The 24,611-nt window shown below is 38.9% G+C and overlaps 1 protein-coding gene across 1 annotated transcript in view; it reads left to right on the top strand.

The window, feature by feature from the left end:
- GRIN2A (glutamate ionotropic receptor NMDA type subunit 2A) overlaps positions 1-24,611 on the top strand; it is a 173,013-nt gene that overhangs the window by 139,711 nt on the left and 8,691 nt on the right. The window contains exon 10 of the mRNA XM_086759680.1: positions 17,004-17,191. Within this exon, the coding sequence (XP_086615806.1) occupies positions 17,004-17,191 (188 nt within the window). The remainder of the gene's footprint in view (positions 1-17,003; positions 17,192-24,611) is intronic.

Genomic DNA, 24,611 nt, shown 5'->3' with positions numbered 1-24,611 from the left:
GTGGGGTCTCACCAGAGCAGAGTAGAGGGGCAGAATCACCTCCCTCGACCTGCTGGCCATGCTCCTCTTGATGCAGCACAGGATATGGTTGGCTTTCTGGGCTGTGAGTGCACATTGTCAGCTCACGTTGAGCTTTTCGTCCACCATCACACCCAAGTCCTTCTCCTCAGGGCTGCTCTCAATCCATTCTCTGCCCAGCCTATATTTGTGTCTGGGATTGCCCCGACCCAGGTGCAGGACCTTGCACTTGGCCTGGTTGAACTTCGTGAGGTTTGCACGGGCCCACATCTCCAGCCTGTCAAGGTCCCTCTGGATGCCATCCCTCCCTTCCAGTGTGTTAACAGCACCACACAGCTTGGTGTTGTTGGCAAATCTGCTGAAGGTCATTGAGAATCTCACCAGACTGCCACAACTTCTCAAATATGATGGACAGTGGCTTGGCAACTTCATGTGCCGGTTCCCTCAGGACCCGCGGAGGCAGAGGGTTTTATTTAGGGGATATATATTTCTTGTACTTTTCACTAAGCGTTTGTGCTACTGAAAGCTCTGAAAAAAAAACACTATTGGCTTTGAAATCAGGCCACCTGTCAGACACTTTAAGCATGAAAAGGGGAGGGCTACCTGGCTGCAGGGGAGTTCAGGACATTCACTAATACTGAAGTTGCCTGCTCTTGTGCCAGCTGCTGCTCTTCCTCAAAAGCTTTAGTCCTTTTGACAGCATAAGCTATTCATTTTTTACAGATTTTTTTTTTTTTCCCTAATGGAGTTTCTTTCCTCTTCTAAGTGATTTCTCAGTGTGGACACCCCATGTGTCTACCCTGCTCCCCTTGACTGACATTTCTCTAGCAGATGGTGCAGATAAGCTGCCATGTGCAGTGTTTTCTGGATCAGTCTAAGTAACTGCTGCACACAGCTGTGCTCCTTAGTAGTTTGTCTGATGGCACCTACAGAAGGATTAAGCAGCATGCCATCAGCCTCCAAAGTTTCCCACAATAGAAGTGTCACTTTGTGTTTGCTCATATCACAGGTTTGGACATTCCAGCAGGAGAGTCATGTCAAGTGGGCTTACAGAGTTTCTACAGAGCAAGACCTGTGCAAAGACCCAATCCATGTGGTAATTGTGGGCAGTAAACTTGGTTACAGATCAGGCTGCGCAATTGTACCTTCTTTTTGCTTCAAAGTGGTTTCTCTCTGGAAAGATAATTCCCCTTAGGTAACCAAACTGATCAGGCCCTGTCATCCTCACCTGTCACTTGCACCTTGAGCCCACCCAGATTTTCCTTTTTGCCAAGACCTTTGGGGAGGATGTGATGGCAATTCCCATGGCTGCCACTTCAGAGATCTCTGGGGCGAAAACTGTCCTGAATTAAAGAGATGATACTGTATAATATGGGACTGTAATAACTTGCATTCTTCATAGAGAGGAGTGTAGAAATAGATATTTGGTAGTATATTGCAATTGCTTGCCTCTTTCTTTTTCTCCAGACTCATATTCTTCAAAAACATAATTTTTCACATCTATAAAATTTTCTGTTCTGTTCCTCAGTATAAATGTTTCCTCATTTTTTTATATACCTGCACTGTATCTTCTTCCTTTCTCCCTCATGAATTATTTGACCAGATTGTTTCTCTCTCCCATGTAAAGTTTGCCCTTTCATCTTTATCTAGACTTGATCAAGCTTTCACTTTCCCTATTTCACTTGATCCCATGATTTTTAATACATCTTGCCCCATGGACCCTATGTTGCTACTGCTCTTTGGAGGATGACCTGTCTCTCTTTCCTCAAACTGCCTCTACTTTCGAGCAAATATAGAATTTCTGTTTTCCCCTTCAGTGTGTTTGTGTTCTGCTTACCTTATTACAACTATTTTGTCTATTTTCAACTTTATCTCTTGTCTAAGCTATTCCTATACTTCTATCTTTTTTTTTCTTTTTTTCATCCTCATCATTGGTAGGATACAACAAGCAATTTTTCTTACATAAATTGTTACATATATGTTGTAAAGCTTGCTGGTTCTGCACAGCTTTTTGAAGATGAACTACGTAGTAATTGTAGAGTCATAGACCATAGACCTGGTAAGGACTTGCAAAGATTGTCTGGTTGATACTGCTGCTGTGAGTTAAAATAAATAGTACCTGTGTTATTCCTGAAGAAGGTTTGTATAATCTATATGTATTTCAAATCCCACTTTTAAAGCCACTTTTATTTAATTGAAGACATAAGATTTTGTCCCCCTTAATTCCTTATGTAGAGTGTTTGATTCTAATTTTAAGGTGGAGGAAAAAATACCAGCGATCAGGCAATACTTAGTGTGAATAATGGTACACATCTGCTCTTAATAGAATCAAACTATCAGGTAGTCTCTTGTCACAGTTCAGTCTGGTTTTGTTCTGTCTCAAACTCTTAAGTCTTTAGATCAGCTTTAAGTAGCGTTAGCCTCTTGGGATGTATTGGAAATATCTTGATCTTTGAGACCATTGTGTTTAATACATAACGTTATTGAGTTGAACTGGAAGGAGAGAGCAGGAAGGAGACAAACATAAAGCTTCAGATCCACAGATTTCTCTGATTTATCTTTTTTTTTGTTGTTGGAGATGTCCCTTTCCTTATTCTGAAAACAAATTTAAAAACAAACTGTGTTTTTTTTAATCTTACTTTTTCACAAGAAGTGAAAAATCAGCTGCTTGAGTCCAGTCACTGACATGGTCAGGAAAAACCTCAAGGGCAGAAATATGAGTAGGAATGTGTACAAAATAAATCATGTTCCTGCTTTTATTTTTTGGTCTGGTGTATGGGTTAGATAGGTCTTTTGTTGGAGTATTGCTGTACATGCAGAGATGAGCATGCACACATTTGTATCCATGAAGCCTTGAACAAAATACCCAGCCCCTTTGTGTTTTCATCTTTGAGTGGTGAAGCTAAGAGCGTTTCAAAAATTAACTTACAAGGAAAGCATCTGCATTTGGGGTTTTTTAATTAGAACAAACAACTACAGTACAACAGCAGTAAGATTGGACCTATCGTGTTCAATTATCATAAAAAATGTTTACAATCACTCTAGAAAGGAATGAACTGGGAAACGCTGCAAATCAAAATTTTTGCTTTAGATTGGTATTGACATTATACCTACTCCTTCAAGTGAATCCCCATGGTGGGCTTCATTGCAGCTTACTCAATGAAAGGTTTGTTGCTATCAACGGTGAAGGCAAATTTATCAGCTATATTGGCTTTTTCCCTTTGATTGTTAAGAAATCAACCTTTCTTTCTGAAAATATTAAAAATCTGTAAAATCTCAGTAATATCTATCTCTTTCAGTCGTATCTTATTTCTGAGATTCACAGATGCAGTTCTCAGCTGCTGAAACACCACTTGAACAAACAGCAGAACTTTCTGTACTCCATTTATTAATTAAAGATATCCGTTTGCAACCAGGCTTGTTAAAAGGAAGCAAAATTCATGCATCTTATTATTGAAGCACTACTTAATATTTTCAAAATTGCAAAGTATTGTAGCTGCTTCAATGCACTTCAGTACTGAAAGTTATCACAATCTTACAAGCTTGTCAAAAAATGTACTGGTGGTTTTCCCTAAGTTTCATGCATAGAAGAGATCAGCTGAACCACATGTGCTGTGCTACCTGCAGAGCTTCAGATTGCTCTGTAGGCAGGAATGAGCAGATCAGGAATTCTCCAGAGGTTTTTTGTTCCTTAATGAAAGCAGAAATGGCAGTTATTTTCCTGAGCACCCTTTAGAAGAGCAAAGTCTGTAAGACGTGAGCTAATGTATTCCTGGTGGGTGAAGTCCAGCTCTGTTAGAGCTGTGGTGGCTCTTCTGTGTTCTTTAGACATTTATTGGGCAAATAAAGCTCTGAAAATGCATCGCAAGCATTTCTGTCTATACTATGTTTAATTAATCTACATTTCTAGAATCCTCTGTACCAGAGAGACGGATCCTATTGATTTTCCCTCTTGAAGAGAGAACAGGTCTTCAAATAGGAAGTAGCTAATTACTATGTTATGTTTACAATGGCTGTTGGGTTTGTTTGCTTCTGTCTGCCTTGCTATATTTTTCCAGAAGAGGTTAAAGAATGCTATCTTTTTGCCAGCTAAACAACCTTCCCTGTTGCAATTCTCTGGCGTAGGCTGTACCAGCTCATAGCTGTTGAGTTTGCATGTAGTGCTTCTCCATGTACAAGCGTTCTGCTGCTGTAAAGTTGTCAAGAGAAGAAAATGCAAGGGCAATAAACTGGAAATCTATTTCATGTTCTCAACTTTGCCCCAACACATCTACACTGGAATATTGTCAGGGGTTTAACTGCTAGTGGCTAAAATCAGAAAATTTAATTGGGAGAGTATCTTCTTACTATAGAGATAAACTGGGAAGCTTTCACTTGTCTGTTGCCCATCACTGGTGAATCCATCTAATCTTTTCTTCACTTAATTTTCCTGGATATGAGGACTGCAGCTGAGTATCACGCTGTGTATATCTTGTTTCAAGACAAGAGATTGTCTAACTGATGCTGTGTTATGGCAGCATATTGATGTGAGGACTTTATTTCAGTTTCACTGCAGAAAAGCTGAGAACATAGCTTGTCTCAAGGAAAGGGCAGTAATGAATCCCTTGTGTTCCACAGGCAAGCAGCCCCTTGTTGTACAGCTGCAGACCCTCTCGCTGTCGTGAGCGGATTTCAGTTTTTATTTACAGCCACAGCTGTGACTGCATATTCAGGGATTTGATGCTAAAGTTTACTTGGGACTCCATCTGTCTTCCTGTTAAAGATTGCTATGCTGGTAGTTTATATACATCAAGTTTAGTACCTTATTCCTTAGTCCTCTCTGGCATGCTGGTGGAAATATGAAGCCGCTTGGAAAGAATGCGGTGGTGATAGCATTTCTGCACTGCCGGAGCCTTGCCAGGCCTGGCCTCAGATGCAGGGGATTATAGGACTTGAGCTGTCCCCTGAGAAGATGCTATGGGCCTGCAGGCGTGTCCTGAGCTGCTGGTTGCTTTGATAGGAACGTGTGATGATTCTACTCCTCCTTTGTCATTTCTGAATGACAAATAATAATGCTAGAAGAAACACCTGAAAGTATCTAACCGAACAGTGTGGATGGCATGAGAAGTTATTTCCTCCCTGCAAGCACAGTCTCCCATGTGAAAACAACAATATGATTGTTACGTATTTTTTATAATCCAATGGTACTAAGCAGAGGAAGTGCAAGAAAAGACCCTAGAAGGCTCTGATGCCCTTTATACCCTCCGTCTCTAAGTTTAGTGGCCTGAATTGGATTTTTGTTGTGCGTACAATGCTTATAAATTGCGTCCCGTTCACAGCTTTGCACACCCTGTTATTTGCTGCACAGATACTCACTGGTCAGAGGCTGTGCTGGCAGCTTCTGCAGCGTGGCACAGGCATGGCCAGGAGGCAAACATCTCCGTTCCTGTCAGCTGGAACACAAGTCAGATTGTGCCCAGCAGGTCCTTCTGTTAATTAGGTCTGTCAATTAAAGTGGTGGTGTGCCTAAAGTGAAAAACAAACCAAACTTGTCTTTTAGGCAGCCAGCTGACACCTCTGCTTGGATGCAAAAACAATTCAATTTTTTTTTTTGCAGTATTTTAAATTTATTTTTACAGAAAAAATGTCACCAACACTTTCATCAAAGGAAAAACTTTCTAGTCTTTATTCTTTCAGTGGTTCATAACTTTTCACCTAAAAAGAGGAGGGAAAGCTATGAGAGAAATTACCTGTTTGAGAGAAAAATTATGTACTTTAATTTTGCATAAAAAGCACAAATTCTTCATCATTCTTGTGGGCAGATAATAACAGCTTGCAACTAGAACTTAAAGAACTGTTCAGCAGACATAAATTTTTAAGCTTTTAATCTAGTAGCTCAATATTTTTTTACTGTTCCTGATTGACAACATTTTACAGTATTTGTAATTGAGAATATTCACTCTTTTGTTAGACTCCTAATGTTACACTACATACAGCAATTCTTTTACCAAATTTTTATGAAATTGCCAAAGATGGTTGACTGAAGTGTGTTTCAGGGAGAAAGGGAAAGGTCAGCAGGGCAGCATTAGATATCTGTAGTCTATAATAATTCATTGCTTACAACCCTCCTGGATGCCTGGTATGATATGTGAAGAGAGAAACTGTGCTGAAGACAGATTGAGCACAAGCACTGCTTTATGCAACTGAATTTTAAAATAACGTATGAAATCCAGCTATCCAGCTATCATGCTAAGAACATGATGTTTTCCCACTTTCTCATGGCCTACTCATCAAAGATCTCTATTCTGAGCCTGCTTGAGTTTTCTGTTTTTTTTCATGAGCATGAGCTTCAAAAACAGGATTAAAAAATCAAATACAGCAGCTGAAATAATGGGTTTTTGGATGGATGATCCTTGCTCCAATGACATTTTTAAGATGTCACTGAAACAGCAGCCTATAGTTGAAATACACACTGATCTTAATGAAGAGGCAATGATGTTCTTCTCTTTCAAAGTGTGAAAGACTTAGAGATCTTTTGGGATACTCAAAATTCACCAGTTTAAACTACTATCTGAAATTTGTTTATTAATATGTGATTGGAAAAATATTTTCATGAGTCTGCATCTGCTGTTCTTACAACAAAACTTATAATCTAAGATAGGAATTAGCCTTTTTTTTTTTTTACAGGAAAGTACTGAGTGATGAATCCAATTTGTATCACTAAATGTTGTTTAATTAAGGAGAAATATTTCTGACATATTTTCATCAGATCTATGAGATATTAATTTAAAAGTTTTTTGTTTTTTTTTTTTTTTGGTCAGACCCTGTAAGGTGTTTTTACTAGGTGATCATTCCTTTAAGGAGGTGATAAATCCAAAGTGTGAATTTGCGATATAAGATGAGAAATTCATATTTCAGATAGTTCACTGTTAATGGTACCTTTAACTAATGGTCAAGAATATAAAATGTCTTAGAGACTGATTTAACTAGCTCCTGGATTGCTCTGCTTCCATACAAAGGCACCCACTCTAGACCATTTTTCTGGATATAACTTTTGGACATTTTGGAGGCTGATGCTTAGAAGCATCCATTTCTGCAGCTGGTCTGAAAGACAAAATAAAAAAAAATCAATAGAGCTGTGAGATAGAACCATGGCAACTCCTTAAAAAAAAACTGAACTGAACTTTAATTTTCTCAGTCAAATGAAACTTGAACCAGAGCTAGATCACACCTGAAGCACTGATGAGTTGAGGCAACTTTTGGGAGTATCACATTTTATGCCTGCATACTTTATGCCTTATATCCAGAGTGGAAATAGAGATGTAAAATACTTTCAGAATTTATTGTTCTGTAGTACTCTTTAGTGCTGACAAGTTGAAACAATCACCACACTGTAGACCACTTAGGATTTTTTGTTGTTGTTTAAGTAAAAGTAAGCATCAGTAGGTCTCTCCTCTTCACTTTCTCCTCTCTCTGTGTCTCTTTCTCTCTTTTCCCAGTTTGACACCAGACCTTCACAAAGTTCAGTAATGATTGATAAAATATTGCATTTGTGGAGTCAAATTGGCATAGTTACATTCTGGAGATCAGGTGTTGTTAATACCAAAATTAAAACAAGCTCAGAAAAAAACTGAAGGAACTGGTAGAAGGTGAATAATGTGGCAGCTATTAAACATGATGGAGCTTAATACAGCCTGTAGCTCATTAAATATCCATTCATTGGAAGCCAAGAAGATGTATTCAGGGACAATAGCATCTGTACATGCCTGTTTTTTTTTTATTCCTCCTTAAGCATCTATTTTTTGTTTGTGTCATAGATTATATGAGGCAATAACCCAGGCCGAGAGAGTTGGAGGTGGGGTTGTTCAGCCTGGAGAAGAGAAGGCTCCGGGGAAACCTTATGGTAGCCTTCCAGTACCTAAAGGGAGCTTGTAGGAAAGACAGGGAGAAACTCTTCAGCAGGGCCTGTTGTGATAGGATTAGGGGTAATGGTTTTAAAATAGGGGGGAGGTAGATACAGACTGGATATAAGGGAAAAACTTTTTTACGCTGAGGGTGGTAGAACAGTGGCACAGGTTGCCCAGAAAGCTGGTGGACACCCCATCCCTGGCAACCTTCAAGGCCAGGTTGGACAGGGCTCTGAGCAACCTGCTCTGGTTGGAGATGTCCCTGCTCCTTGCAGGGGGGTTGGACTGGGTGGCCTTTAAAGGTCCCTTCCAACCCAAACCATTCTATGATTATCAGGCAGTGAGGATCTACAGCCCATGTACAGGTATTCCTAAGCATATATACCTCCGTGGAGAGTTGAAGTCAAAGAACATTGAACAAAGATCCAAAACTCCCTGGGAGAGCAAGATGTTTGCTATGCCCCAGAATGTCTATTTATCGCTATCAATTTTGACAGTAAGTACTAAATTATTGTACAAATACACTTTGCTTAAAACCATCTGAAGGAGCTAATAATGTGAATAACAGTTTTCTTCCCAAAATTCTCTAAAAAAACCCTCAAAAATTTCTGCAAAACAGTTTGGCCCATTCAGTATTTTCTCTCCTGGTTGGCTGGGTTCAGGCAGCTTTCACGATCAGTAGCTTCATTGAGTTTGACATCAGATGGCTGGGGTAGCTTAATTTCAATTTACATGATGATGGTTTTTTTTTTGGACTTCACTCTTATGTTTATTTCAGTGTTTGTTCTAATATTCACTTTGGTGTTAACTCTGAGGGGAATGATTTTCAATTGATGTTACAAGTGTAGTCACCCAACCTAGGAATTGGAAAGCTGGGTTGCAACTGGGCAACTGCTATTGTGCCAAAAAACTGCAGAGATACGAAAATATTTGCAATTTGCTGTTCCATCTAGGAGCGTTCTTCCGAGGATTTGTTCACTGAAGTATCAATTCTGAAATCTAATAGCTTAAAAGAAATGTGTGTTTGAATCAGCATAGCTTTCCTGCTCTTGCTGGTAAAGTGAGCAGAGTGAAGGGTTTGGACTACAAAGTGCCACCCAGCTGGCAGCACAGAGATAAAGACGTCCTGTGGCTTTTCCATTTCTGCCAGGATTTTCTGGCACCAGTTTTTCTGATGGCTAATCCCTGTTTCCCCATCCCTTACTGTCCTTTCAGGAAACGCAGTTATTCTTACATTCTTGTATTTCTTACACATGTATTGAAAAGTCTAAATAAATAACGGACTGTGTAGAACCTAATGTGCTGTTCTAGGGGACTTTCTAGGGGAGATTGGTTCTTACAGGCTTTGAAGAACAGGCAAATACTAATATTGGCATTTAGAAGGTTATTGGGACTTGAGGAGGCATTTATTGAAGTGTCTGGGGAAGCTGCACTTTTGTGTTTTGCTTGGTTGGTTGGTTTTTATGTTTGGTGGTTTTTTTGTGGTGTTTTTTTTTTTTTTTTTTTTTTTAAGAAAATAGCCTATCTCTCCCATTTAGCTGATCCATAGCAACTTGCCTCTAAGAAAGAAAATATAGTAATTTATGTTTAATTCCTTTACTCAGTACCTGAGTGCTCTTCTGATTTATTTTTTTTAAATATTATCTCCTGTGTCTATATTACAATTTTTTAGGTAATGTAGTTATTTATCTAATGTTGTTAAATATTTTAAAATACCTGGAACTAAAATGGACAGGTGAAAGTAGCTATATCCCATCTAACCCCTCTTCTTTTGAGAAGAAGCTATTCTAAGTTTCAGTATTCATTTGATTTGAAGATGAGATCAGGTGCTTGGTGAAATGTGCTGAATTTATCCTTCATTATGCTATTGTAACTGGGACAAAACCTTTAATCTAAAAATATATTCCCCCTACTCAACTCTTCAAATTTTATGTTTTGATAAACTGACGCTTTGCAAATACTTCATTGCTTGGCTTCTGAGACTTGAAGTGGGACACTATTCCATTGCATAAATTAATCATAAAGGCACACTAGATTTTCCATTATTTTGTTGCTAAGGGAAATGTCTCAGGGACTGGGAAGGTGGGTGGACAGAGGGATGGTGAATGGGAGCTCCTGTGAGTGAGGGGGCGAACGTGCCTATTCAGGTGACCACAGCCAAGTGATTCAGGAGGATTCACAGCGGCTTTTCTGGCAGCCTGAGATTGCCCTGACAGGTGAGGTGAGGCCTCCACAATCTCTCATGATGGTGTTAATGTCTGTCAGAGCTTTCTCTTTCACATTTTGTGTCTGTGTTTTCTGTGTGAAGATTGAAGTGAGGATAGTTTGAGCTGGGAGAAAATTTGAAAGCTCATTCCCTGCTAATGAGTTCATCATTTAACTGGGTTAAACTCTGCTAACCTGCATTGTTGCAGAGGAGGTGGTCATTAAATTTCCCCCTAATGAATTGTTGATGTCAAGAAATTCATCCACTGTATGTGAACTTAAGATTTGCGTGGAGCTATTTGAGTATGTGCTACAAGATAAAGTCACTGCTGGTGATGAAGTGCCATCAGATAACCTGAAATGCATTTTAGTCTAAACTGGGTAGAAAAAAATCATCAGTCCTTCATGCTAAAGGTTAAATATCTGGTTCTCTTACTCCAGCAATATCAAAGTGTCACTTTAGAGCACTTCCATTGAAGCTTCATCCTTCAGAGCAGCCTTCCCTCCCTGTGATTGCTGTGTCATTCCAGTGACCTTTTGGCACTAGAGCCCCTGGACATAGCTTGAGACACACACAAATGACATTGTGTCTCTCGCCGTGAACTCCTGACATACTTTCTTTTATCCCTTCTGCGGATAAAGAACGGATAAAATGTAAATTATTAAATTTGTAGTACATCTGTGAATCTGTAATGTAAATCATCTTTTGGAGCTGCTATTTTTGCACTTGCTGCCTTCTCAGCAATGGTATTGATGGTCTCTAAAATATATGCATATGTTTAATCCAGCCTTAAGTGGATACCAGTTTTTTTTGTCTAAAATCGAATTATAAATACTACTTAAGAGTCGTGTTAAGGTATCTGTTCTGCAGACAATGTGTTTTACTTTTAAAAGCAAAAAAGTTGAAAAGTAGTATTTTTTTTCAGAATGTTTTGAAAATAATGTTTAGGAGACAAAACTTTAATAGGTAAAATTGTTCCTGATGATGAGGGGGAGGGTAAAGGTAGTGTTCTACATACTGTTTGAGGATTCACTGACTGCAGTCTGATATTTGTAAGAAGACAGTAATTTCAGATACTGTGCTTTCAAAAGACATGACTGGAGCCTTAGTAAATAGTTATGACACTTACTATGTAATAATTTTGTAGAATCATTTGCATTTATTTGCAACCAAATTTGAGGAATAATTTTTTTTTTTAAGTCACTTAGAGAAATTTCAAAAATAGCTTGGATTTAATTAACTTTCCTCAGAATAGAATTTATATAATTTATAATGGATAATTATTCTTAAATATGTAAACGACCTTTAATTTTTCAGAACAAGCCTCAGAATGTGCATATTTGGGTTCAAAGGTACTCTTTATAAAAAATAATGTAGAAAAGTCATTGAGATACAGCTGTTTGCAGCAAAATGTAATGCAAGCTAATTGCTATGATGGTGCACTTCATCTATTACATGCATTCTGGTTTTGTGTAAGTCAAATATGTGTTACTAATAATAAGCAGCTTTTGCCTGGCTGTGAAAAGAACATATTTAGGGTGTTAGAAAACATATAGAAAAGAGAAAGAGAAAAAATGATTCTAAAGTTAATGTCCTGGATCTGACAGATGAACACTGCACCGAACGATACCCACTTTAGAAAGAAATTAATTCTGCTGTAGATATTGTATGTTTGGATTTACTGCAGTAACTGAAAACTGGCAAGTGACTTCAGTTATGCTCCGGTTTCTCAATGGAAACACAAGATTATGTGTTCCATAGACTCCAGAGCTTGACAGTAAAATAGAAGAATGTGAATAAGCAGGACTGCATTAACACATCCCGCTCACTTTCTAAATACTACGACACAGGTCACAGCAGGACATACAGTAATTGAGAGGGATTGATTTCTAAGGTGCTGGATTACTGCTGGGGTCTCCAGAACTACCGAGCAGATTGCCTTTTTAGATTTTTCCCTCTTCTTTCCATCAAGAAAAAAAAATCACTGCAGAATCATGTAGTTGGTTAAGGAAGCAAAGTACCATTTTCCAAATGGGCTATCGCTCTGTTGTTGGGAAGAGGCTATGACTGATGAAGGGACATTTTCCTAATCCTGCTTTTCAATATTCATCATAGGAATGTGGTGAAAAGTATGTACCAATAATAGAGATAGGGAAAAATATGGGGAAGTGTTTTCAGTTTGTCTGAAATGACTTCTGTACCTTTTCCTCTAACTTTTATTTTCTTTACACAGGCATTTTTGCATGTGTACAGCCACACTTTACAGAATGGGCTTTTGCAATAACTATTCTGATTTTTCAAATCTTATACTTCTTGGTGACTCATAAATATATAGATACAAGACTGTCCGCATTTGTTTTTCACAGATCTCCCACTTCAAATGATTACATTCAATAATGCTCTTTTGGGTTTTTTTAGAACTGTTCCAATTAGTAATTTTATAACACCTGATGTTCTATGCTGTGTGAGCTCTAATTCTCCGCACCCCCTTTCCTCTTTGTGCTTGCCAGGTAATGAAGGAGATTTCGCTTTGTAGTCTCTCTCACATAAATATTCCAAAATGTTTATTTTCTCTCCTGCCCAGGATTGTTGCAGCAGTTCTGAGGAAGTTTACAAAGGTGCTAGTTGCTCAGATGACTCATAACACTGTAGTCCTGCTCCTCTGCATTCATTGAAGATGCCTGGTGCGCTTGGCTGGCTCATGGCAGTTATAAATCTTGTTTCTTGCTGCATTCCAGTTTCTATAGTTCTCTTTCATCTTTCTAATAATTCTTAGCAGTTTATTTAAGCCTACACAATGTGACAAAGCTTTTTGCCCCCTGAAGTGGCTGCACTGAAATGACAAGTTAGTTGATTCATTTTTACATAACTCAGGTTTGCAGGAGGCTATGAGCCTTCCGTGTTGTGGGGTGCTGTACTCAGCGTGTTACGCTGTTTTACAGAAAATGTGTAACTTAGCAGAGTGGTTAGCGCTCAGACTGATACAAAGCTTCTCAGCTCCGTAGCACAGTTGAATTTTGCTGCCACAAAAACAAAGACCCTGGGACTTGTGAGTCTGTCTGTAGAAAAAGAAGAGAGAGCAAAAGGATGCTCTGGAGCACAGATCCAGGCTTGCCAGTCCTGCCTTGAGAACGACAAAACAAGGATGGGCTACAGCGTCCAGCAGTCACCACTGTATGTACAGCCTGGCTTTTCCATCAGTGCCAAGCAAAACAGCAGATGTGCCTTTCCTCTCATGGACATAGCAGGAAGCAAAGTCCTCTGCAGCCCCAGCAGCCTGCTGGCCTGTGCAAATGCCAGCTTTGCCTTCTTCTGGAGCTGACACTCACTGCCGTCTTTGCAAACAACTAGGAAAGGATCAAATTTTCAGACTTGCCCAGGTTTTACTCTCTCAGTTTTTGGAAAATCTTACTGAGGAATGTTTAAAGCTGTCTGAAAGTTCTTAAAAATTCAGAGTGTCAGGAAATTCACCTCCCAGTGATGGAAGAGTTGGTTGCCCTAATATCTGAGAGCTTTCTTCGTGGCCTGTTACTCCCTGCCTACGTTCCAGGGGCACATCATGTTCTGAAGCTTTGCTTTGCAAGAAATAGTACTTCCATAATGAGCACACGGTGAAGAGATAATTAAGCCTTGAGAGGTTATAAGATTTATGTTGGAAATGGAGAAAATATTTTCTGAGTGTGAGTTTGTATTTATAGACAGCAAGAGTTTTTCAGGGCAAACAACTTTTTGATTTTCATTTCAGACACTGGGCAGCAAGTGACAACAGAACCTTTCAGCACTCAGCATCTGCCAAATAAGTACCTCATGTTTTTAAGTCAATTTGCTGAATTAAATTTATTGTGACCTTATGAAGTAGTACAGAGCAAACCTTCAAAAGCAAAGCCTTCTGCATCTTCAGAACCTGCTTTCCCTGTGTGTGCTCACCGCAGTTGATGCCAGTCTCTGTGGGATACCAGGGAGGGGGTCCGCAGTGAGTGAGAGAAACTGTGACTGTGCCTTGTCTTTCTGTCCCAAGGTTTTACTACACTGCTCGTTAAGAAAGGAGGCAAGCTGCATATGAAGAGCATGTTTTCTCAGAGGTTCACAAGGCTTTTGCCCTGAGTCTTTAGCAGTTACCTTTTCCCTCTGTCTTTCTGACTGAGTCTATTTTGACAGAAGAAGAGCTGACTCTGTTTTCTGTGTTTACCAGCATGTGTTTTATATGCTTACATTGTGAAATTATAAATCCCAGAATAAACAGATTACAAATTCTAGAGTGTGTTTTAACTTAGATCTGCTTGGTGCAGCAGTGTCAGTACCTACAGGGAGGAGTGTTACCTTCCAATCCCTTGCCTGAGCCAAAGGCATCCACTGAGAGGGGAAGTATCCTTCCTGCCCCACAGATAACCGCAGCGATCTAAAAGCGTGAGGTTGGATTGTATGTTACAGTAATTGTCTGCTGTAGATCAGAAATGTTACAAATATCTTGAGGGTATGGCAGGCGGTTTTCTTTTTTCCCCTTGTGTGCCTGCCCAAAGGATGTGGATTTTTGTTCTTTCTCCCTACACAAACCAAAGATTGTCTCCAAAGTGCTGAATGGGAGCATGTCACTTAGAAGACTGTCTGGCCTTGTGTTGAAGACTGCAGGCTAAGCAATACCCCAATAGCCTCTTGGCTATTTCCAGTTTGCTTACCCTCAGTGTTAGGTAGCCATCCATATCTTATTTCTGGGTGGAATCTGTGACACGTGACCTACCAGATATTTAGCAATTGTTTTCTCCATGTTAAATTACCCATTTAAAGGAAGGAGAGAGTCAGACTTTTAGCATTGATGGAACTAAGCTGACTTTTAAGCTGAGGATTGCAGCAACTGAGTTTTAGGGAAGGGTGGAAAAACAAAGGAAAGGAGAGCCCAGCTATTTCATTTAATGGTCGCATGAGCCACCTGTACGTTCTCTAAATTAGCTACTCACTAAATTCCAATTTGCTGATTTGAGTGGTGACTGTTGGCATAAGTATCCTTGAAGGGAAGCAATAAAGTACAGTAAGCAGTGACAGGAACTTCACTTTTTCATGACAGCAAACAAAATCCAACAACCTCGCTTTCTCCTGGTATTTCTTTTGATTTAATGTCAGACGGATAGGGGTATTTTTAGTGCCACATTTTTGCTATCCGATCTAGTGTTCTGCAAACGCTAGGATTCTGTATGAATATGTTGATTGATTATTTAAGAACAAACATTGAATTATGTTGTGCATGAAAGTACTTTCTTTTCTGTCAGTAGACAAAATTTGATATGCCTAGGTCTTGCTCTGCTCTGTGGATAAAAATGAAAAGCTTTATCAACATAAATTGATTTTAGCTAGTGGCAAGTGTGATTCCAAAACTTCAACAGCAACAGAATTCACAACTGGTACATAATTATATAATATAATTGAAGTTGATGCTCTTGTATCTCTTTCGGCCACAATTAATTTATTTTTATAATTCCCTTTCCATGAAGACAGATCCCAGCTGTTTATGAGCAGCATTTTGCCAGCCTCTGTCATTGGCATCCCGTCAGAAGATTTCAGCAGTGCTCCATAGTAATGCGTTGTGGTTCTTCAAAGGCCAGCAGGCAGGGCCAGCAGTGCCTGGGAGCTGCAGTGCAGCCAGGGTGGCAGGGTGAAGACTCCTCCTACGCCAACATGTGAAGCTGATTGTGTAGCTGTGTCCACCCCATTCCTCTGACTCCTATGGGATGTGCAAAGATGTTGAAAAGGGAGAGTGTGTTACTGGGGGCCATAATCACTTTGGTTTAGTGCATCATTTAGGTGGGGTTTGGGCTGAGATGATAGTTTTTTCCTATTGCATCTGCAGTCTGCTAGTCTTGTGTAAGTGGTAGAAATAATAAATTAAAGGTTTTGGATGCAGATGAGGGCAAAAATACAAAATAAGCTTAAGTTTTATCTTTTTCCTTTTGAAGATTGCATATGAATTTCTGCAGGTCTAAGAATATCTTGTCTTTGAGGTCTACTGCTGGCAAGTACTGCTGTCCTTCCACATGGCCTCGTCTTCTTGTATATGCACTTTTGCTGGCTTCATTTGTGAAATGTCCACGCACCTGTCGCTTCTAACTCTTGCTTAAAAATTATCCCTGAAGGAGACTGCCTCTTTTCCTTTCCTTACTGATTTTGTTTTCTTCTGTTTTGTTGTGTTCCCTGTATACCTTAGAGAACGGGGCTATCCCATTCTTATATTTTTAGGTGGGTGGGCTGAAAGGTTTGAAATTTTCCACAAGAACTTTTTATTCCTTCTGTGCTCCAGGCACACAAATAATATGTTTGGAACTGCAAATCATAATTATTATTTTCTATAATTTTGAAACAGGGTTTAAATAACTGTATCAGATATGCTCCAGTACTTTCCTCTGTCTTAGGAAGAACTTGACCTCCACCTTCATTGTTTATTTTTGGAAAGAGACAGAAAATAAGAGTGTGTATGGGAAACTGATGAAATCACATTTTCATTCAGTATTTTAAATAAGTGAATTGGTTATTGTTTCAACTCTAAATTCCCTATTGTAATTTGGGTTCTTTTTGGAGATAATTTTGCATCTCAAGATATTTATTCTCCATTTTGAGAGCAAAGATACAAAGATAACAGGGCAAGACATTTTGTAGCTTGGTTTCTCCTGCTCAGTACTTTCTAACAGCATCCCTTAAAATAGAAATGCAAAACTGTGTCCTACTTTCCCCTCACTAAAATAGATGCCTTTTGTTAATTTTAGATACAGCAGAGCAGGATATGTAATTAATGATATCAAAGAATCCATCTGATATTCAACAGGGTCCTAACATCAAGGACAAAGGAAGTCTGACAACAGCTGTCCCTAATGATTTGGTTTGTAAAATATTTTCTTTTATTTCAGGAAGTTGGATGCTTTCATCTATGATGCAGCAGTGCTGAATTACAAGGCTGGAAGAGATGAAGGCTGCAAACTTGTCACAATAGGGAGTGGATACATCTTTGCCACTACGGGCTACGGAATAGCTCTTCAGAAAGGATCACCTTGGAAGAGACAAATTGATCTAGCCCTCCTTCAGTTTGTTGGAGATGGTAGGGACATTCTTTTGTCCTTTCTTTTTCTCTATGTATGCACAGTTAATTTAGCTTTAGTAGCTCTGAGCCTTTTACTATTTTCTCTTAGTCTTTAAAAAACCCAAGAAAATGCAAAACAAATGAGTTCAGTGCTGAGACAGGAATTCTCTTCTCCTAACTCACCTCACCACGAAGGACATTTGCATCTATTTTCAGAAAGTGGTTTTGTATACATCACAAAGCAACAGTGGACTCAATGTTATAGAACATTTCTAAATGTATTTTTTTTTTTTTTTTTTTTTTTTTTGCCTTTGAGCAATTTCTCAGGAGTTTTTACTTGGTAGATAAGGTATCTTTCAGCATGACGGTTTTGCTATTTAGAAATGTTTAGCTCAGGTCTGAACTGGTGTGAGTGATCCCTAATCTAGGATGGATTAATTTAACCTTGTGGTAAAAGAATGTTTATGGAATTGAAGTAGGCTTTTATTGGATTTCAAACAGCAATTTTTCATTCTAACACAAAAATAGAAGAATTGTAGGTCCTCTTGGCACTTCTGCCCTGCAGAAGAAGAAAACTTAATGCACGTACTTGATATATTTGTAGACAGTAATAATAACTCATTCGCTACATAAGGCTTGAGCTACGTTTTGATTGTAGAAGTGTTTCTGTGCCACAGTGAAACATCATGCCTTTCATGTGTGCATGTGAATAAAATTATGGTGGTTCAAAAAATTTTATATTATGACTGACTAAAATCCTTTAGTCCAGATTGGAATGTGGTGTGTGTAACATGATCATTTGGATGTATTTTTTTTCATAGATACATGTGTTAACTTTGCATTTCTCTGTCAGTGAAAAAGAGGGCTTTGTGAAAAAATAAATATGCACTTAAGGTCACTGATAGCATGTCATTGAGACTAAGAATGGCAAATTTCTGTATAATAGAGCAGTTTAAATGGCAAAGTGCAGGACCTTAGCATAGTGGGCTCCTGTTTCATAAGAATCAAGACATTGATTTTCATACTGGAGACAGTGAGTGTTAGTCTTCCAGCACATGGATTTTTTTTTTTTCCTATTATAATACTAAGTGACTGGAAGACATGTAATCATCATGACTGATGCATTTTTATATATAGAGATACTAGTGTCATCGTTATTGATCTGTTCTATTTAGAGAGGCTTATGGAAGAAATATTACTTTACATCTGCTAAGGAATAAATATATGACCCATAATAGCTAGGTTTGAAGCAATTACATATTCTTGTTATAAACAATTGCAATTAATTGGCTAAAATCTTTGGTTTATTTTTCTATTTGTGAATATTTTGTGCATGGAATATTTTTCTATTTGTGTAATATTGTTAAGAAGTGTTTGGTGCTGTAATTCTGACCCATTTTTAGATGGGGAAGTTGAATCAGAGAAGTTGGATTATTTGGCCCATACTAAAGAAGAAAATGCTTCTGTAGCCTGAAGGAGGATCTGAGGTGTCTTTCTCAGTTGTGGGCTAACCCCTCTAGATGTTGCCAGAGCATCGCGGAGTTGTTAATTCTTTTCACTTTCCACTTTCTTCATGCTTACTGTTTCATCATTTTTGATACTTCTCATCCAACAAAAAGAAATGAAATCACAGGGCAAGAAAATAAATGAAATAGAAGGGAAAGTATTTGAAGTTATTCAAGAAAAATCTCATCAAAATACTAAAGGTACTGCATTTTTATGCATCACTTCGAGTATCAGTGAGAAAACAAAATGGATGGGAGGAAAGAAGGGAAAATCTTAGCATATATTTACATTTTAACCTGTGGATTTATATAGCATCTGAATGCTTATATCTTTAACCCATTTTTAGTAGCTGAAAATAATACAAATGGATTGTCTATGAAGCTAGGTATTAAACCTTCTATATAAATAAGTTATAGAATTACAGAAGATACAGATGGCACACAGGTGAATGAAACCTTGTCATAAAATGTCTGCTCCCATGTTCATGTTGCTCAGATATTACTTCAGAAGATAAGCAAAAGTTTTGAATGCACAAACCATGGGGACTGTGAACGTATTTATGGCATGTTTTCAGTGTTTTTTTTCAATACCTTTAGAAGGTACTCTGGACAACTGATGAACACTAAAATGTTCATTTTCTCTTGTAAAGGATGCCTATATTTATTGAGAAAATGGTCTGGGCACTGTTAAAGAGAATAGCAGTTGGACATATATGATGGGTAGGAATGATTGTAGGTATGTTTCCTTTAGACCCAGGAATGTTTGCTACCTTGTCTCACTTCATTGTGTCACAGGTCTAGATGATAATTTTCAGGAAAAAATAAAAAAACAACAAACAACCAAACAAATGGGGAGGAAAAAAAGAACAACCGAAAAAAACGCTAAGAATGATATTGAGGTAGAAATTTCTCCTACTGATTTATAAAGTATATTGCAGGTGAACTGGAACAAAACGCTCAGAAATTAAATGTAAAGAGTGATTGCCTAGAACTAGCATTGACCTGATTTTGTAATCTACGTGAGCAGTCTTTTGAGCTACGAACTTACGTAACTCTGTTTTAGGGAATTAGAAGGGCTGAACCTAGAGTTCAGACCGACATCATTTTTGCTGTGTCACTAAAAATCTCTTGAAGTTATCTAGACTAAAAGCAAGTATGGTTAGGGGAAAAGTTTTATCTTAAGATGATACTCCTGGGAAGGCCTCAGTGGAGCCTGAATGAGGTGGTTTAAGTAAAAAGGCAAACACCAATGAAGGCAGAAATACTTCTCACATGTATAACCTCTGCAGAATTTATCATTCCCTAAGACTAAGCCTATAAAACAGCAAAGTGCATGGTCGTATTGAATTATTATTCAGTATATGTAATACAACATTAATCACAGTATGGAATAATTTTCATGAATGATTATAAATCTAATGAGTTTCATAACTGTAAGAAAAAAAAATTGTAATGAGTTGAACAAACACAATTTAATGATTTGAATATTATGTTAACAAGGGGAGAGAACCTTTTGGATTATACTAGATATTTGGATAAGACCAAGTAATTAGTTTAAAAGTATATCTGATTGCACCTACAAAAACCCACTATCTTGTCTCTTACGTTTATACAGTACTGGTACAGCCTTTTGAAATGCATTTTAGAGCTTTCAGCTTGCTCTGCATATGTCTTTCTCCTGTGATTTTTTTCATTTGATTCTTCTCTTGCTTCTTCTATCTCACTCTCCTGTCCAAGACAGTTCACTTACACATTGAAATGAAATTTTTGCACAGTGAACCCTTTCTCTCTTCTTTGCTGATGTAAAACATCCAACTGAAGTATTAATGACTTGTTCATGCATGAACATCTTTTCATACTTTCCAAAGCACAGTGCTTTTTTCTGCATTCAAGTCAATGGCTTTGAACCCTCTTTTTTATCTTGCTGGTACTGAGAAAAAAAAAAAAATCAGGTAAATACAGAGGGATGTAGCTATGTGTTAGGGATAACTTTAAGCTTAGACTGGATAGTTTATATGTATCTACAGGAGTAGTGTTGTGATCCTGAGGATAGTTCTACTGGGTGGACAAATTATACTGACAATTAACAATGACATTGTGAAAGCAGCTCTGAAGTCTCAGTGGAAGGAAACTGTCTACAAGATGGCATATTTGTTACTCTAACGAAGAGGAAAAGAGAGGGAAGGAAGGTGGGAAGGAGTTGCTGAGGAATTAAAAGAATAGCCACTCAGTTGTCTCAAAGATTGAGACACTTGATCTGTACAGGTTCATATACATAGCCCGGTTCATAGGAAGCTGAGATTAATATGCATTTGTTAGTATAAGATTAATTGCTTTGGAACACTGAATCTTTTCAATATAAAAAGTTAGGGGTTGCTTTTTCTTGTATAAAGGATATGAGTGAAGCATAGTAATAGTGAATTTCTGGCTTTGCACATCTTATCTGTACATCACATTATCTGCAAAAACTTCCAGTTCATGAATAGCATCTGCAGTTTTGTTTAAAGTAGTTGATCAGGGTAATTCTCTAACGTGCAGCGGTGTTTGTGCTTTTTTTTTTTTTTGGCTTACTGTGGTCACTAGTCAAAACTTCCATTGTTTTTTGACAGAGAAATAAAAATATTTCTACTGAGACACAGAAGACTATTTCTCATTCTTCTGTTGAGAAACAGAAGCACTCAGCAGTTCAAAAGCAACCAAAGTGATACAGCTGCTAAGAAGCAGCACCATCATTTTTTGGGATCTTCTGCCCACAGCCACAGGAATGTGGCAGAACAGAACTGTTGTGCACTGAAGAATTGCATGATACACACTTTGATCTCTTTTATAAACCTCTGTAAAGAGCAGCTGGGCAGGCTGACATACCCGCAATCCAGCATGTTACCCTAGCAGCTGTCAACTGCTTTTTTTTTGTGCTAGCTTGCCATTTGATAAGTGCAGTAAAGGCTCAGGCACACAGCCTGCATAATTTAGCAAGTCTATAGCTGCAACATTTGCGAAGGCACTCGTGTTCCTCCAGCCTTCCATAGCAAGAACTTTTGGCCAGCTGTCTGAAGGCCCAGGTATTGCTAATACTCCTCTGGCTTGGGCTGGATGGTGCCATTTAAAGCAGAGTGGTACTTTTCTAAAAATATCCTGCAAAGTAGTTTGAAAGACATTGCTTTTGAAACCTATAGCACCATGTCTTTGAGCTTTGGGGCAGAATCACTGGTGCCTAGTAGATGAGGAGAATTTATTTTTCTTTCTGTCTTTTTTTTTTGTTTTTGTTTTTATGAGCGAATGACATTATTAAACTGCAAATGACAAAGCTGCTTTGGGATTAAGAGAGTAAGAGGGCTTCAGAGTGTGCACAGGATGGAGAGGAAGCCAGTAAGGAGCCTTTAGCTATGGGGGATGCAGCAGAACAGAGGGATAACAGATGCATGACAGCAGAAATGGATGGAAGCAGGGAACAGAAAATGCTGGGTAAAGAGGACAAGTCTGGGAAGCAGTAGGAGAACACCAGCCAGCTGACCAGGTCAAACATCTACTGCATGTGAGGTATTTGTAACCTATTGTGTGCCTGGAGGTCATGGGCTCAGTTCAAATGAAGGCCTGGGAAGAGGTCTCCAGGAGAAGAGGGGCAGATGGTATGTATCACTGTGTTAAGACCTTAGCCCTTAAAGCTGCAACCTTTAAAGCAATTGGAGGCAGAGATGTAAAGAAGAAAACTGGTTTCGATTTGCGTGTCCAGAAAGAGTCTGTTATTCCCCTTCCTAATAAGTTTCTGTTCTGGTTAATCTTTGTGTGCTCTTAGGATGGCTTAGTACACGAAGAGATATTTTCCTGGGTGGCTAATTGCTTCCCACTCCTTAGGGGTAATAGGTAACTGTGGAAATAAGATTTGCCCCCTTACATTTGGAAGAGGAAAGCTCTTCGCTATTTTTTCATATTTTAGCATAAGCCTTCCAAATCGCTGTTGAGATTATAAGGAAGTGGAGCAGTGTGACTCACAGGGACCGTTAAAGACCAAGAAGGAAATACGGATGTGATTATAAGGACATATTTTCAGTGCATGCTGCTCAGGCAGAATACACCCACAATCTCAGTGATTTTCTGTTTATATATTTAGTGGCCTCCTTAAGCAGTGGGTGGAACAAATGTGACTGGAGAGTGTGAGCGTATAAGTGGAGGGTGTTTGTGTAGCTGAACAAGAGTTAGAGGGACTGTAATGCTGAAAGTCGTGCTTAGCAGTTCTGTTAATTCATCCTTAACTAATGGGGACATGCAGAGTGCAGTCATTAGCTCACAATAAGTTTATTGCTGTCACTCATCTGTGTTCCTCTTGTTATTTTTACAGGGGGAAATAACTCAGAAAATAAGAGTAAGAGATACTGTTTTGGGAGATCCAGACTGAATTCAAACAGTTGCTGTACTTTTATGTAATCTGTTCTCTGAAATGTGCTGTGTGGGTCATCTAACTAGGTCATATGGAAATTCATGAGCTCATTGAGCCAAACACACATCAACCCATGTGGCTTCTGAGTCCTCCATTCAGGGTAAAGACCCTCTTATGTTAGTGTCTCCAAGTGATGGGGTGCACCTTCCTCCTCCATCACTTTGTGAGAGTTCTCAGCAGAGTAAGTGTGAAAGTCTGTCCCTAAATTTGGCAACTGCTGTTTGTCCAGTCTGAAGAAGCAGATGATTCTTCTAGCACAGCCACAGTCTTTTGAAGATGATGCCCTACATCTGACCAATGTGAAAGCACATATTTAACCCTTTTATTCCAGATCTATAATTGTTTTATGTCAGTTTTCTTTACTTGCATGCTGGCTCCTCAGGCTGAACCTCAGGTTAGCGCTTTGCGCAAGAGTCACCACCCCTTATACCATCAATACCAGCCTGCTTCTTCGTGCACCTTCTGCTCTGTCACATGCGCTGTGATCTCCTACTGGAGTGTCCTCCTCCTGCCCTGCACCTTATGCAAGTCCTAGGGGATGTGCTGACACTAGAAGTCTGTTGTACTTAACCAATAAAACAACAAAGATGGGCTGCAGCTTGGCTTCCTCTGCTTGGACAAAGCATCTCTTCCTTGCTTCTCCTGCAGAATGTGCAGACCACGCTTAAGGATGGTTGCAGTGTGTAAAGCAACACAGTGTAGGGGAGAATTAATTTTTCCAGACAGCTCTCATGCCAGGCAATATTTTTTGGAGGCAGAGGAGGGTGACCTGCCATGCAGTTGCCTGATACGCCTGCTGCGGGACCTGGCACCGGTGCAGGCGTGTCCAGCACTGGGGGTTTCCACAGCTCAGGTGGTTCCAAGTGCCTTTGTGCAATGGATCTTGCTGTGTAAACCCAATCCCTCACCCACGCTCAAGAGAGCAATAGTCCATTTTAGAAATGCCACTGCCAGAAAAACTCCCATTAGATTATTTTTTCCTCAGCTTGTTTTAGTTTGCTGTTTCTCTTATGTTCTGTTGGCACCTCAATGCCAAGTTTTGGTTTGCAATAAGGTGAAGGTACAGGCTGGCACTCTTTTCCTGGATCCAGAAGGGACATATCAAATAGATTTCTTCTTCCTTCATGTGTGAGAATAATTAAATAGGTTAAAATTAAGGTAAGAACTTGATGAAAATACCCCTCCAGAGTAGGGGTAAGGAAGTAGTTGAGGCAGCCTGTGAACGATCAGTTATTATCCCCAGGAAATTATGGCTTTAACCTACATTGTTAAAGTAGGGCAGAAAACATCTGTCTTTCAAAGAAGAAAAATAAGAACTCAGTGAATTATAGACTTCAGTGCTTATAGAAATATTAAAGCAAATTATTTAGCAATTTACTTTGATCATTTGAAGGATAATAACAGAATCAAATCTAAAAAGTTGATTTTCCAATTACAAATCTTGTAAAATTAATGTAATTACTCATCGGATAGAATAACTCTTCCTGCGGAGAAT

The sequence above is a fragment of the Chlamydotis macqueenii genome, chromosome 15 (genome assembly GCF_036417535.1).
Source record: "Chlamydotis macqueenii isolate bChlMac1 chromosome 15, bChlMac1.mat, whole genome shotgun sequence".
Taxonomy (NCBI): Eukaryota; Metazoa; Chordata; class Aves; order Otidiformes; family Otididae; genus Chlamydotis; species Chlamydotis macqueenii.
The sequence above is the reverse complement of the archived record's forward strand: the minus strand, read 5'-3'. Positions and strand labels throughout refer to the sequence as shown.